Source organism: Hypanus sabinus, chromosome 9 (genome assembly GCF_030144855.1).
Source record: "Hypanus sabinus isolate sHypSab1 chromosome 9, sHypSab1.hap1, whole genome shotgun sequence".
In the NCBI taxonomy this organism is placed as follows: domain Eukaryota; kingdom Metazoa; phylum Chordata; class Chondrichthyes; order Myliobatiformes; family Dasyatidae; genus Hypanus; species Hypanus sabinus.
The window spans coordinates 4,821,711-4,837,832 of NC_082714.1; the positions used below are offsets into that span (position 1 = coordinate 4,821,711).

A 16,122-nucleotide genomic window follows, 5' to 3' on the forward strand; every position below is an offset into this window, starting at 1 on the left:
GGGGAGGGGGTGTCGTCAGGAGATCCACTGTAAGTGTTTATAGTAGGGACAGTGTCCTGGGCAGGGGTGACCATGGTAACAGGAGGGGTGGGGAATCCAGGCAGAGAGACACCCCAGCTTGGGGCTTAAAGAACTGGCTGGGAGGGTGAAGGTCCCTGATAGAAAGTCTGTCACCAGGTTCTCCTCAAACGTTTGCAGACACTGGTTGTTCACGAGCTGGGAGCCTGAGAGTTAGATCCCTCTTCCACTGTCTGGACTACTGCCCCTTCACCCAGAATCAGAATCAGGTTTAATATCACTGGCACAAGTGGCAAAATTTGTTATTATACAGCTGCAGTACATAATGATTAAAAAAACTGTAAATCACATTAAGTACTACATATATTAAACAGGCAGTGAAAGAGAGAGGAAAAGTTACTGACAGTGTTCACGGACCACTGAGAGGGGGAGAAGCCGTTCTTAAAAGATTGAGTGTGTGTCTTCAGGCTCCTGTACCCCCTCCCTGATGGCAGCAATGAGAAGAGGGCACGTCCTGGGTGGTGGGGACTTTAATAATGGATGCCACCTCTTGGAAGCCTTTTGATCCTCTCAGCCAGTTCTCTGAATGCCTACCAGGGATTCCTCTGCCTCCGATCCCATTCCCGGAGTTTGGAAAAGGAAAACCTCATGAGATGCTTGGAATGAAATGGTTTAAATAGGGGTGTATATGTGTGGTGGGTGGTTGGCGAGGGGAGGGGTGTCTGTAGCAGTACATCTGTGGGAAGATCTGATCCATTGTCAGTGGCAGAATGACCTTTTCCCATGCTCCGGAAGTCTCCCTAACTCGCAGGCGCGGCAGGAATGATGGGCGGTGCATCGGCTCAGCGGTCAGGGTAACGCTTTACAGTACCAACTGCACAGTGGGATGAGTTTGCACGCTGTCTCTGTGAACGTGTGGGTGCTGCAGTCCCCTCCCACAGTCCACAGACACACAGGTTAGGGTTATTGAGTTGTGGGCATGTTACATTGGCGCTGGAAGTGTAGTGAGACCTCTGGGCTGCCCCAGCGCGTCCTCAGATCATGTTTCATTGTATGTGACAAGTAAAGCCAGTCTCCCTCGAGAGATCGGGCTCACTCCGACCCGTGTCCACGTACCTGATGAGCGAGCTCTCCTGAAGCAGCTCTCTGCTGAGGTTCAGGGGGATGTCCTCACTGTCAACAACGCCTGCGGCAAACACACACCAGGGCAAGCGTTAGTCCACAATGGCGACAGGGAGACAGGCCGGTGTCTGTGGCCAGTGTTGGTGTGGGGCTCTCTAATACTTGGCAGGAGAAGGAATATTAAAGTTAGCACAGGGAAGCTGGATGGTACCAGCCTTTCCCAGAGTAAAAGACCAAAGCTAAGGGGCATCAATTCAAACTGAGAGGGAAAAGATTTAAAAGGAACGCAGGAAGCAGCTTTGTCACACAGAGGTTTGTGAGTATATGGAATGAGCTGCCAGAGGAAGTGGTTGAGACGGGTATTAGTATCATTTAAGAAGCAAGAGGATAGGTACATGCATGGAGGAGCAGGGGATCCCAACCTGGGTTCCACGGGCCCTCGGTTTATGGTAGGAGTCCATGGCATAAACAAGGCTGGCAACTTGCTTAGAGGGAACTGGGATAAGTGGGGTGTGGACCATGGTCAGAATGGACAGGCTGGGACAAAAGGCCTGAATCCACACCGTCAGCTCTGTAACTCTAACGGAAGAGAAGGTGGTGCTGACAGGGGAGGGAACTCGGAAGCAACCCCTGGACCTGGTGGGAAGGGCAAGTTGCAGAGCCTTTCTCATGAGATATAAACTCGCCTGGAGTCCACAATCCATCCCACTCCTGTCATAATAGTCAGCAGTGCTTCAACTCCATGGCTGAGGATGGACAAAACTGGGAGAGCAGGCTGGGAAAGGGACAGGAGTGTCCACAGGGGAGGGGGGTGAAATATCGATGTGGAGAGAGTGGACAGCCAGTGAATGAGGGTAATGTGGAGAAACATCAAAAGCATGTCCTATCAATGGTGAGAGGCAGAACGCTGAGATTCTGAGGGATTTTCTGCAGATTCTGCTACACAATTCCCAAAGGTAACCAATAACTGGGAAAGTTGGCACAATGTTTATCATTGATTATTGGGGAAATTTGAATACAAAAGTAGGGAGGTTACACGTTACACAGGGCATCACTAACCCTGGACACTGGACATGCTATAAATCCCAGATTTGGGAGGCTCTTAATACATTAAACAATTCAGATGTTGACTGCACTGGTGTGAAGAACCGGGAGGTGTTTCACAAGGGAAGGGTGGCCAGATTGGGATTGTAACCCCAGAGAAGGGTATTGAATGAAAAGGTTTAGACAGGGTGAGAGTGGAGTGGATAGGTAGGAGAATCTGGAGTTTTAAAACAGATGAGATGAGCAAGACACATAAGATGCTGGCAGAACTTAGCAGGAAAGGAAGGGGAAAGAATCCTGAATCCTGGACCAGAGTAGAAGAGGTGAAGAGTAACTGTGTGGGAGGAACGTGGATCCGAGGTTACAATGACACCAGTCCCAGGCTTCTTCACTGGGAAAGCAGTCTCGAGGGACCGAGGTGACGTGGTGGTGTAGCACCTAGTGTAATGCTTTCCCGCACCAGCAAGCGGGAATCAATTCCCAATGTTCCCTGTAAGGAGATCGTACGTTCTCGTAGGTTTTCTCTGAGTGCTCTGGTATCCTCTCATGTGAAGGAGAGAGAAAGGTGACATATATAGAAACATAGAAAACCTACAGCACAATACAGGCCCTTCGGCCCACAAAGCTGTGCCAAACATGTCCTTACCTGAGAAATTACCCAGGGTTACCCATAGCCCTCGTTTTCTGAGCTCCATGTACCTGTCTGGGAGGCTCTTAAAAGACCCTATCGTATCCACCTCCACCATCGTCGCCAGCAGCTCATTCCACGCACTCACCGCTCTCTGCATAAAAAACTTACCCCTGACATCTCCTCTGTACCTACTTCCAAGCACCTTAAAACTGCCCTCTTATGCTAGCCATTCCAGCCCTGGGAAAAAGCCTCTGACCATCTACACGATCAATGCCTCTCATCATCTTATACCCCTCTATCAGGTCACCTCTCATCCTCTGTCACTCCAAGGAGAAAAGGCCGAGTTCACTCAACCTATTCTCATAAGGCATGCTCCCCAATCCAGGCAACATCCTTGTAAATCTCCTCTGCACCCTTTCTATGGTTTCCACATCTTTCCTGTAGTGAGGTGACCAGAACTGAGCACAATACTCCAAGTGGGGTCTGACCAGGGTCTTATAAAGCTGCAACATTACCTCTCGGCTCCTAAACTCAATCCCACGATTGATGAAGGCCAATATATACTTTCTTAACCACAGAGTCAACCTGCGCAGCTGCTTTGAGCATCCTATGGACTTGGACCCCCAAGATCCCTCTGATCCTCCACACAGCCAAGAGTCTTACCTTTAATACTATATTCTGTTACCATATTTGACCTACCAAAATGAACCACCTCACACTTAACTGGGTCAACTTCACCTGCCACTTCTCAGCCCAGTTTTGCATCCTATCACTGTCTTGCTGTAACCTCTGACAGCCCTCCACACTATCCACAACACCTCCAACCTTTAAGTCATCAGCAAACTTACTAACCCATCCCTTCACTTCATCAACAAGGTCATTTATAAAATTCACGAAGAAAAGGGGTCCCAGAACAGATCCCTGAGGCGCCCCACTGGTGACCAGCCTCCATGCAGATTATGACCCATCTACAACGACTCTGCCTTCTGTGGGCAAGCCAGTTCTGGATTCACAAAGCAATGTCCCCTTGGATCACATGCCTCCTTACTTTCTCAATAAGCCTTGCAAGGGGTACCTTGTCAAATGCCTTGCTGAAATCCATATACACTACATCTTTGGCTCTACCTTCATCAATATGTTTAGTCACATCCTCAAACATTTCAATCAGGCTCGTAAGGCACAACCTGCCCTTTACTGACTACTTTACTGAGTAAAGCCATGCTGACTACTCCTAATATTATACCTCTCCAAATGTTCATAAATCCTGTCTTTCAGGATCTTCTCTATCAACTTACCAACCTCTGAAGTAAGACTCACTGGTCTATAATTTCCTCTGCTACCTCTACTCCCTTTGGTGAATAATGGAACAACATCCGCAACCCTCCAATCCTCTGGAACCTCTCCCATAACATAGATGATGCAAAGATCATCACCAGAGGCTCAGCAATCTCCTCCCTCGCCTCCCACAGTAGCCTGGGGTACATCTCATCCAGTCCCGGCGACTTATCCAACTTGATGCTTTCCAAAAGCTCCAGTACATCCTCTTCCTTAATATCTACATTCACAAGCTTTTCAGTCCAATGCAAGTTGTCCGTACAATCGCTAAGATCCTTTTCCGCAGTGAATACGGAAGCAAAGTATTCATTAAGCTGTCTCCTCCAGTTCCATACACTCTTCCCCACTGTCACACTTGATTGGTCCTATTCTCTCACGTCTTATCCTCTTGCTCTTCACATACTTGTAGAATGCCTTGGGGTTTTCCTTAATCCTGTCCGCCAAGGCTTTCTCATGGCCCCTTCTGGCTCCCTAATTTAATTCTTAAGCTCCTTCCTGCTAGCCTTATAATCTTCTAGATCTCTATCATTATCTAATTTTTTGAACCTTTTGTAAGCTCTTTTCTTCTTGACTAGATTTACAACAGGATGGAGGTGTACAGGATGAAAAGAGGAGTAGGTTGAGTGAACAGCCAGACGTTTCTCAGGGAGGAAAGTATGGGGGGGGGGGGGAATGCCAGAAGTAAGTTCTTTACACAGAGAGTGATGGGTGCATGCAAAGCCCTGCCAGGGCTAGTGGGAGAGACAGATACATTAGGGATGTCTAAGTAACTCTTAGATAGGCACACAGATGATAGAGAAATAGAGGTTATGTAGGAGGGAAGGGTTAAATTAATCTTATTGGTTAAAAAGTTGGCACAACACTGAAGGCTGAAGAGCCTGTTCTGTGCTTAACGTTCTATGTTGTGTGTTCTAGTCCAAAGACGTAATGATTAGTTAGTAGATTATGGACATGGTGCCAGACTGCTGACATTTGCACCAGCACATCCTCGGACTGTGTTGGTCATTGACACATTTCATTGTATGTTTCCATGTGCTTGTGACAAATAACTGCTCCAGGCCCGCAGAATGTTCCGTTTGGTGTGCCGAGCTGCTGAATGACTTACCGCGAAGGAAGCGCAGCCACTTGGGGAGGATGTCGCTGGCTTTGGTCTGGATCAGCACCTTCCGACTGTAGAGTGACACACTGGAGCCCATCTCCCTGCTCACATCAAACATGCTCGGCTTCTGAACAGGGACAGAGAAAACCCTCAGTAAATGTTTCTACTCCGCTGTTCGTTCCCAAGTCACCATCCTGTAGGTAAATACACCCTTGCACAACTTGGCCATAAAGCACAGAAACAGGCCCTTTGGCCCATCTAGCCGTCACTCAACAGTTATTCGGCCTAGTCCCATTGCCCTGCACCCGGACCATACCCCTCCCATCCGTGCGCCTGTCCAAACTGCCCTTAAATGTTTGCATTCGAATCTGCGTCCAGCACTTGCACAGGCAGCTCTGAGTGAGAAAGTTCCCCTCGTGCTTCCCTTAAATGTTCCACCTTTCACTCTTAACACATGGCCTCTAGTTGTAGTCACACCCAACCCCAGGGGAAAATGCCTGCTTGCATTTATCCTATCTATACCTCACATAATTTTGCATAACTCTATCAAATCTCCCCTCATTTTCCTACGCTCCAGGGAAAAAAGTCTCAACCTATTTGACCTGTCCCTCAAGTCCTGGCTGTAGTGTATTTATGTTTATATGGCGACCCATTTCCCAGCGCACTCGAACCGGCTCACAAAGAGGCGCGCGCCGGCATTGAGGCCGGTTCCAAAGAGGGTGCCAAGCCTGCTTCACCAGCAAGGGGAAAAGTCTGCGCATGGGACGGGACTGTGAATATGCATAGCATTCCTGCCCAGGGAGGGCAAGAACAGGAAGGCTTTAAAGCAAGGCCGCGAAGTTTGAATAAACCTCTTTGCAACTGCAGCTCACCGACCGTGTGTCGTTATTTCAGCGCTGCGTGTAGCACACCGCTACAATTCAGTAATATTGTAAATATATTCTCTGACTAGGCAGTTTTTGTTTAAGTGAGCCATTTCGGGTTATAAAAGTCTGTGAACGGCAAACGTCATTATGTCACCACGTCAAATGTGTGCACCTCGCAAAAAGTAAAGATGAAACTAATTCAAGTTTTCCTCAGTTCCCACCTCTTTCTTTAATTTTGTTTTCTGTTTAGGAGTTACAAAACATAATGCTGGCAACATCCTTGTAAATTTTCTCCACACTTTTTCAAACTCATTCATATTTTTCCTCTAGGTGGGTGACCATAACTGCACACTATACTCCAAATTTGGCTTCACTAATATACAACTTCATATCTCTAGTATTCAATTCTGTCATATAGGAAGGCCAATGTGCCAAAACTTCTTAACAAACCTATCCACCTAAAGTAAACACAAGAGATTCTGCAGACGCTGGAGATCCAGAGTGACACACACAAAATGCTGCAGGAACTCAGCAGGTCAGGCAGCATCTACGGAGAGGAATAAACAGTTTCGGGCTGCGACCCTTCATTAGGGAAGGGGAAATCTATCTGGGATGCTAATCCCAAGGAATTATGGATCCATATTCCCAAATCCTTCTGTTACTCTGCACTCCCCAGTGCCCAATCGCTCACTGTGCAAGTCCTACTCTGTTTTGCCCTCCCAAAGTGCAACATCTCACAGTTGTCTATATTAAATTCCATCTTTCATTTTTCCAGCTGGTTCAGAGCACCCCAGACTCCCTGGGGTGAATGAAATGATTGCTGCTTGATAGAAACTCCAAGGGTTCAGTAATGGGGACGTGTTCACTCCACCCCCATCCCACCCCACCTGCAGGTCAGAGCCCTGACCACCCACCATGTCCGGCACGTAGAAGATGCTACGAATGTTGAGGGGGGCGTCCGTCCGGTAATGCAGAACGTAGCGCGGTTTGTCATATGCCTTTGCAACATAGCGGTAGAATTCCTCATGCTGCCACTCGCTGATATCCTTGGGGTCCATCATCCAGAGAGCCTGAAATGCAGAGACACTGAATGCAATCAGGCTGATGGGACGTGCCCTGCCCCACACCGACACCCTGTTGTGTGAAACCAGGTTCGATAGCAGGGACAGGAATCTCTCGCTACTGGTAAGTGAATGAATTATTTATTTACAGGACAAGACAGACTAGACATACAGTAAAACTTTCTAGTCACACTCGGTTAGAGATATCTAATCTATTTAAGTGCTCAAAGTGGCAGGACAAGACAGACACTAAACAGTCAGTAACCCACTCAGGTTAGAGACAGTGGCAAATACTTATCTAAGGTGTGTGCCTGGGCAACGCGCCACAGTTTACTGTTTGCACAGCGCCAGTCGCAACCCCAGCCCGTGGTGATCCAGGGACTGAGTGAAGAGAGACTGCCGCTTTCAGTGCACAGGATTTATACTCTACTGGGGTGTGATATCATCAGCTAAACAGCAGCAAGCAGAAGGGCTGAATGTCCACTCTCCGCTTCCCATGTGTGGTTAAGTTTGACACTTACTGCGACACACCCCCTTCCCCCAGGCCCTGCACAAACCTCCAACTCTGGAGAGGGTTCACGAAAATGATCCAAGGATTGAAGTGCTTGTTGTATGAAGAACGTTTGATGGCTCTGGGTCTGTATTCACTGGAATTCAAGAGAATGAGGGGTGACCTCATTGAAACCTATTGAATGGTGAAAGGCCTCAACAGAGTGGAGATGAAGAGGATGTTTCCTACAGTGGAAGAGTCTCCGACCAGAGGACACTGCCTCAAATAGAGGGGGGTCTTTTTAAAGCAGAGATGAGAAGGAATTTCTTCTTTCACTAAAGGAATTCCTTCTGTGGAGGCCAAATCTTCACATATATTTAAGGCACAGGTTGATAGATTCTTGGTTGGTCAGGGCATGAAGGGATACAGGGGGAAGGCAGGAGATTGGGGCTGAGAGGGAAATGGATCAGCCATGATGAAATGGTGAAGCAGAGTCAATGGGCCAAATGGCCTAATTCTGTTCCTATATCTAATGGTCTTGGCCTCTTGCTGCCAGTCCAGGCGTAACCAACAGATTCAGCCACTGGTGACAGCAATCACAGAGCAGCAAGAGTTCCAGGGTGACCCTCCAAAACTGAGATCAGTCCCTCCCCTTCACCCACCTGCAGAGTGTTCCGGGGTGACCCTCCGACACTCAGATCAGCCCCTCCATCCCCTTCACCCACCTGCAGAGTGTTCCGGGGTGACCCTCCGACACTCAGATCAGCCCCTCCCCTTCACCCACCTGCAGAGTGTTCTGGGGTGACCCTCCGACACTCAGATCAGCCCCTCCCCTTCACCCACCTGCTGAGTGTTCTGGGCTGACCCTCCGACACTCAGATCAGCCCCTCCATCCCCTTCACCCACCTGCAGAGTGTTCCGGGGTGACCCTCCGACACTCAGATCAGCCCCTCCATCCCCTTCACCCACCTGCAGAGTGTTCCGGGGTGACCCTCCGACACTCAGATCAGCCCCTCCCCTTCACCTACCTGCAGAGTGTTCAGCCGTCGCCCATTCAGGTAGATCGGAAAGCTGACAAAGTTACTGTACTTGTTCACCACCTCTGAAAAACAAACCAGGGGTATTGTTAACCTAATCACCAGCTCATTAACCTCGCAACAGCTCTAACCTTGGGGAACTGCAGAGTTAGCAGCTCATTAGCCTAGTAACCAGCACTAACCCAGGAATAGTGCAGTTAACCGTCACCAGCTCTAGACTTCATGACAAATGCCAGTGATCTTAGACTTGGTTTTGAACAACACCGTCACTGCCCCCAACCCACAACACAGGAATGCAGTTCACTAAAAGCTTCAGACACTGTGAGGATCAGATTGATTTTAAGGTCAATATAATCCTGCAAATCTCATCCTTACAGCAGCAGGGATGGCTGCTGTCTGTAGGAATCTCACTGTGACTGTGTCGGTTTCCTCCCGCAGTCCAAATGTCAACAGGTCAGTAAGTTGTGGAGCACGGAGACGAGTGTGGGCTCCCTCAGCAAATGCTTGGACGCTGTTGGCGTTGACAAAAGAAACGTCTCTGTATATTTCAATATATTGGACAAATAAAGCCGATCTTTAACCCTTTGTTAGAATAGCTGAGGGACCCATGCGCATGAACTGTGTGCTTCACTAACAATCTGGGTGGCCATTCATCCTCACCTTTAACCTGATCTTCATTCGCAAATTCCTTGCAGCCATCCTTCAGGTGCAGGACGATTTTGGTCCCTGGTTTCACCCCCGAGGCTTCCGCCACCTCAAACATCCCAGAGCTGGAGGCAAAGAGAGTCCTTGGGGTCAGCAGTACAGCATCATTAACCCCTCCCTTCCCCAAACACACCCAACCCCTCACACTTCATCACTAACCCCTTCCCTCCCCAACACCCTGAACACACCGAGCCCCACACACTGCATCATTAACCCCATCCTTCCCTTCCCCAAACACACCCAACCCCTCACACTTCATCATTAACCCCTTCCCTCCCCAACACCCTGAACACACCGAGCCCCACACACTGCATCATTAACCCCATCCTTCCCTTCCCCAAACACCCACAACACACCGAGCCCACACACTGCATCATTAACCCCATCCTTCCCTTCCCAAACACCCACAATACATTGAGCCCCTCCCACTGTATCATTAACCCCATCCTTCCCCAAACACCCTGAACACACCGAGCCCCTCACACTGCATCATTAACCCCATCTTTCCCTTCCCAAACACCCACAATACATTGAGCCCCTCCCACTGTATCATTAACCCCATCCTTCCCCAAACACCCTGAACACACCGAGCCCCTCACACTGCATCATTAACCCCATCTTTCCCTTCCCAAACACCCACAATACATTGAGCCCCTCCCACTGTATCATTAACCCCATCCTTCCCCAAACACCCTGAACACACTGAGCCCCTCACACTGCATCATTAACCCCATCCTTCCCTTCCCAAACACCCACAATACATCGAGCCCCTCACACTGCATCATTAACCCCATCCTTCCCTTCCCCAAACACACCGAGCCCCTCCCACAACTGCAAGTTCAGAGAAGTTCAGCTTTGCTGTCATCTGACAGTACATTTACAAAACCAAACAAAATGACATTCTTTCAGACCGTGGTGCACCCACAGCACACCAGGGATGGCTGCTGTCTGTAAGGATTCTCACTGTGACTGTGTCGGTTTCCTCCCGCAGTCCAAATGTCAACAGGTCAGTAAGTTGTGGAGCATCTTGCTCCTCGTCACACCCCCAAGAGGGGCAACATAGCAGCTGGTGGATAGAGCTGAGGTCACACAACATGAGCGATCCCGCCCGACCTGCAGTGCTGTCTGTGCGTTCTCCCTGTGACTGTGTAGGTTTTCCCTTTGGGAGCTCTCAACATCCCATCTCGATGGAGCGATACGAGGCGGGGCATAGTGGGGTTGGAAAGAAGTTAACCATGATTGAATGGTGGAGGGACTTGACAGACAGACTGGTCTAATCCTGCTTGTCTCCACTACTGTCTCCCTCCACGCGCGGGTGATGGGTTCAGTCTGGGAGGAATTGCAGGGAGGGAAGGTAGGATGTGGAGGTGGGGTAGATGACTGTGAGGGAAGGAGGTGGATGCTTATGGGGGAGGAGGGATGTGGAGGGGGTGATGACTGAGGGGAAGGAGGGGTGTGATGACTAAGGGGAGGGAGGGGTGGATGACCGGGGAAGGAGGGGTGTGGAGGTGGGGTGATGACTAAGGGGAGAGAGGAGTGGATGACCGAGGGGAGGGAGGGGTGGATGACCGAGGGGAGGGAGGGGTGGATGACCGAGGGGAGGGAGGGGTATGATGACCGAGGGGAGGGAGGGGTGGATGACCGAGGGGAGGGAGGGGTGGATGACCGAGGGGAGGGAGGGGTATAATGACCGAGGGGAGGGAGGGGTCGATGACCGAGGGGAGGGAGGGGTGCATGACCAAGGGGAGAGAGGAGTGTGGAGGGGGGTGATGACCGGGAGGGAGGGGTGTGGAGGGGCGGATGACCGAGGGGAAGGAGGGGTGTGGAGGGGGTTAATGACTAAGGGGAGGGAGGGGTGGATGACCGAGGGGAGGGAGGAGTGTGGAGGGGGGGTGATGACCAAGGGGAGGGAGGGGTGTGGAGGGGGGGTGATGACCGAGGGGAGGGAGGGGTGGATGACTGAGGGGAGGGAGGGGTGTGGAGGGGGGGTGATGACTAAGGGGAGGGAGGGGTGGATGACCGAGGGGAGGGAGGGGTATGATGACCGAGGGGAGGGAGGAGTGTGGAGGGGTGGATGACCGAGGGGAAGGAGGGGTGTGATGACTAAGGGGAGGGAGGGGAGGATGACCGAGGGGAGGGAGGGGTATGATGACCGAGGGGAGGGAGGAGTGTGATGACCGAGGGGAGGGAGGAGTGTGATGACAGAGGGGAGGGAGGGGTGTGATGACCGAGGGGAGGGAGGAGTGTGATGACCGAGGGGAGGGAGGAGTGTGATGACAGAGGGGAGGGAGGGGTGGATGACCGAGGGGAGGGAGGGGTGTGGAGGGGGGGGTGATGACTAAGGGGAGGATGACCGAGGGGAGGGAGGGGTGTGGATGAAGGTGATGACTAAGGGGTGGATGACCGAGGGGAGGGAAGGGTGTGGATGAAGGTGATGACTAAGGGGAGGATGACCGAGGGGAAGGAGGGGTGTGGATGAAGGTGATGACTAAGGGGAGGGAGGAGTGTGATGACCGAGGGGAGGGAGGAGTGTGGAGGGGGGTGATGACCGAGGGGAGAGAGGGGTGTGATGACTGAGGGGAGGGAGGGGTGTGGAGGGGGGTGATGACCGAGGGGAGAGAGGGGTGTGGAGGGGGGTGATGACCGAGGGGAGAGAGGGGTGTGGAGGGGGGTGATGACCGAGGGGAGAGAGGGGTGTGGAGGGGGGTGATGACCGAGGGGAGGGAGGGGTGTGATGACCGAGGGGAGAGAGGGGTGTGGAGGGGGGTGATGACCGAGGGGAGAGAGGGGTGTGGATGAAGGTGATGACTAAGGGGAGGGAGGGGTGGATGACTGAGGGGAGGGAGGGGTAGATGACCGAGGGGAGGGAGGGGTGGATGACCGAGGGGAGGGAGGGGTGGATGACCGAGGGGAGGGAAGGGTGTGGATGAAGGTGATGACTAAGGGGAGGATGACCGAGGGGAGAGAGGGGTGTGGATGAAGGTGATGACTAAGGGGAGGGAGGGGTGGATGACTGAGGGGAGGGAGGGGTGGATGACCGAGGGGAGAGAGGGGTGTGGATGAAGGTGATGACCGAGGGGAGGGAGGGGTGTGGATGAAGGTGATGACTAAGGGGAGGGAGGGGTGGATGACTGAGGGGAGGGAGGGGTAGATGACCGAGGGGAGGGAGGGGTGGATGACCGAGGGGAGGGAGGGGTGTGGAGGGGGGGGTGATGACTAAGGGGAGGATGACCGAGGGGAGGGAGGGGTGTGGAGGGGGGTGATGACCGAGGGGAGGGAGGGGTGTGGATGAAGGTGATGACTAAGGGGAGGGAGGGGTGGATGACTGAGGGGAGGGAGGGGTAGATGACCGAGGGGAGGGAGGGGTGGATGACCGAGGGGAGGGAGGGGTGTGGAGGGGGGGGTGATGACTAAGGGGAGGATGACCGAGGGGAGGGAGGGGGTGGATGACCGAGGGGAGGGAGGGGTGTGGAGGGGGGTGATGACCGAGGGGAGGGAGGGGTGTGGAGGGGGGTGATGACCGAGGGGAGGGAGGGGTGGATGACCGAGGGGAGGGAAGGGTGTGGATGAAGGTGATGACTAAGGGGAGGATGACCGAGGGGAGGGAGGGGTGTGGATGAAGGTGATGACTAAGGGGAGGATGACCGAGGGGAGGGAGGGGTGGATGACCGAGGGGAGGGAGGGGTGTGGAGGGGGGTGATGACCGAGGGGAGGGAGGGGTGTGGATGAAGGTGATGACTAAGGGGAGGGAGGGGTGGATGACCGAGGGGAGGGAGGGGTGTGGAGGGGGGGGGTGATGACTAAGGGGAGGATGACCGAGGGGAGGGAGGGGTGTGGAGGGGGGTGATGACCGAGGGGAGGGAGGGGTGTGGATGAAGGTGATGACTAAGGGGAGGGAGGGGTGGATGACCGAGGGGAGGGAGGAGTGTGGAGGGGGGTGATGACCGAGGGGAGAGAGGGGTGTGGATGAAGGTGATGACTAAGGGGAGGATGACCGAGGGGAGGGAGGGGTGTGGAGGGGGGTGATGACCGAGGGGAGGGAGGGGTGTGGATGAAGGTGATGACTAAGGGGAGGGAGGGGTGTGGAGGGGGGGGTGATGACTAAGGGGAGGATGACCGAGGGGAGGGAGGGGTGTGGAGGGGGGTGATGACCAAGGGGAGGGAGGGGTGTGGATGAAGGTGATGACTAAGGGGAGGGAGGGGTGGATGACCGAGGGGAGGGAGGGGTGTGGAGGGGGGGGTGATGACTAAGGGGAGGATGACCGAGGGGAGGGAGGGGTGGATGACCGAGGGGAGGGAGGGGTGGATGACCGAGGGGAGGGAGGGGTGTGGATGAAGGTGATGACTAAGGGGAGGGAGGGGTGGATGACTGAGGGGAGGGAGGGGTAGATGACCGAGGGGAGGGAGGGGTGGATGACCGAGGGGAGGGAGGGGTGTGGAGGGGGGGGTGATGACTAAGGGGAGGATGACCGAGGGGAGGGAGGGGTGGATGACCGAGGGGAGGGAGGGGTGTGGAGGGGGGTGATGACCGAGGGGAGGGAGGGGTGTGGAGGGGGGTGATGACCGAGGGGAGGGAGGGGTGGATGACCGAGGGGAGGGAAGGGTGTGGATGAAGGTGATGACTAAGGGGAGGATGACCGAGGGGAGGGAGGGGTGGATGACCGAGGGGAGGGAGGGGTGTGGAGGGGGGTGATGACCGAGGGGAGGGAGGGGTGTGGATGAAGGTGATGACTAAGGGGAGGGAGGGGTGGATGACCGAGGGGAGGGAGGGGTGGATGACCGAGGGGAGGGAGGAGTGTGGAGGGGGGTGATGACCGAGGGGAGAGAGGGGTGTGATGACTAAGGGGAGGATGACCGAGGGGAGGGAGGGGTGTGGATGAAGGTGATGACTAAGGGGAGGGAGGGGTGGATGACCGAGGGGAGGGAGGAGTGTGGAGGGGAGTGATGACCGAGGGGAGAGAGGGGTGTGATGACTAAGGGGTGAATGACCGAGGGGAGGGAGGAGTGTGGAGGGGAGTGATGACCGAGGGGAGAGAGGGGTGTGATGACTAAGGGGTGAATGACCGAGGGGAGGGAGGAGTGTGGAGGGGGGTGATGACCGAGGGGAGAGAGGGGTGTGATGACTAAGGGGAGGATGACCGAGGGGAGGGAGGAGTGTGGAGGGGGGTGATGACCGAGGGGAGAGAGGGGTGTGATGACTAAGGGGTGGATGACCGAGGGGAGGGAGGGGTTGGATGAAGGTGGGGGAAGCTCTGATGGGCTGTAGACTCTATTCCATTCTCTCTGTCAGGGTCGTCACTCACCATCTCCGTGTGACCCGTGTTGAGTATGAACCTGCGACCTGCCCTACGGCCGCTGTCAGGGACCAAACCCACTACCCCACCGTACGAAATGCCAGTCTCCTCACCCGTCCGAGGTCCATCTGTACGCAGGGCCGTCCTCCTGCGCCGAGCGCGTGAACACCTCCACCTTATCGGCCACCATGAACGCCGAGTAGAAGCCGACCCCGAACTGGCCGATGATGCCAGACTTGCTTTCCGCCTGGTCCCTCAGGGTATCGAGGAAAACCTGAGCTCAGCGAGGGGACAGAGAGACGTCAGTGGGGGTGCTGCCGCTGAACACTGCGGGCATGCCACGTTGCCACGAGATTGTGTGGTGACACTTGGGCACTGCCCCAGCACATCTTGAGCTCATGTTGGTTGTTAACACAAACGATGCAAGTGAACAATGAAAGGTTCTCAGGGAAGACATTTCTCGGCTGGGACCCAGCTCACTGTGTTTGCAGCCAGCCCTCCTCACTCCTTCACATCCCTCTCTCTGATGATCATGCAGGCAACCTACTCCCAGTGCTACAGGTCCCTGATCTGAAAGGTACCGCCCTTCACCAATTCTATTGTGGATCTTGGATTTACTGAGAATGCCCGCAAGGAAAAAAAAAGTTTTTGGTTGTATATGGTGACATATGTAATCTGATGATAAAGTCACTTGAACTTGTGAACAGTAATGGATTTGGGTGTAGAATTCAAAGGCAACACGAGTGAATCTGCTGATGCTGGAAATAAAAACACAAAATGCTGGCAGAACTCAGCAGGCCAGACAGCATCTATGGGAGGAGTTGATGAAACCCTCCTGATGAAGGGTTTTGGCCCGAAATGTCGTCGCTATCTCCTCCCATTGATGTTGTCTGACCTACTGAGTTCTGCCAGCATTTTGTGTTTTTAATTAGGGTGTAGAATTGTTCATTTTCCAGTATTTTTCTTGTAGTTCAGCTTGCCTGTACTTGTTAATACTTTCTATATAGTCCATTAGTTAAGGTGTTTAAGATAGATACCTCTGGGCTTTGTGACTCTCTACTTGGGGTATGTATTGTTTTCGGAACAGAAGATATAAAGTTGCTGCAGGCCCTTTTAGCGGCAGTTAAGAAAACAATCACCAGAAAGAGGCCAAATCCAGTATCACTTACTTTGGAAGATTGGCATGAAATTATTTTGGGAATATTTAAAATGGAAAAGATGACTTACTCCCTGAAAATTCAAGAAGAAATATTTTATCAATAAATGGATTGAATTTATAACCCCGATGTGAGCAGAATTTAGATGATTCTCCGAATGGTTCATTCTGCTTTCCTCATCAACATAGTAATAGTGTTAACGTAAGCTCCCTTGGTTTGAATGCTCATTGTTTTATTTCTGGAAAACATGGAATTAACACAAG

The 16,122-nt window shown here is 52.7% G+C and overlaps 1 protein-coding gene across 1 annotated transcript in view; it reads right to left on the minus strand.

Moving 5' to 3' along the window:
* Positions 1-16,122, minus strand: part of trap1 (TNF receptor-associated protein 1) — a 49,412-nt gene that overhangs the window by 22,360 nt on the left and 10,930 nt on the right. Inside the window, exons 6-11 of the mRNA XM_059978906.1 lie at positions 14,816-14,976; positions 9,364-9,473; positions 8,695-8,768; positions 7,030-7,185; positions 5,256-5,376; positions 1,135-1,204 (exon numbers count right to left, since the gene is read on the minus strand). Coding sequence (XP_059834889.1) covers positions 1,135-1,204; positions 5,256-5,376; positions 7,030-7,185; positions 8,695-8,768; positions 9,364-9,473; positions 14,816-14,976 — 692 coding nt within the window. The remainder of the gene's footprint in view (positions 1-1,134; positions 1,205-5,255; positions 5,377-7,029; positions 7,186-8,694; positions 8,769-9,363; positions 9,474-14,815; positions 14,977-16,122) is intronic.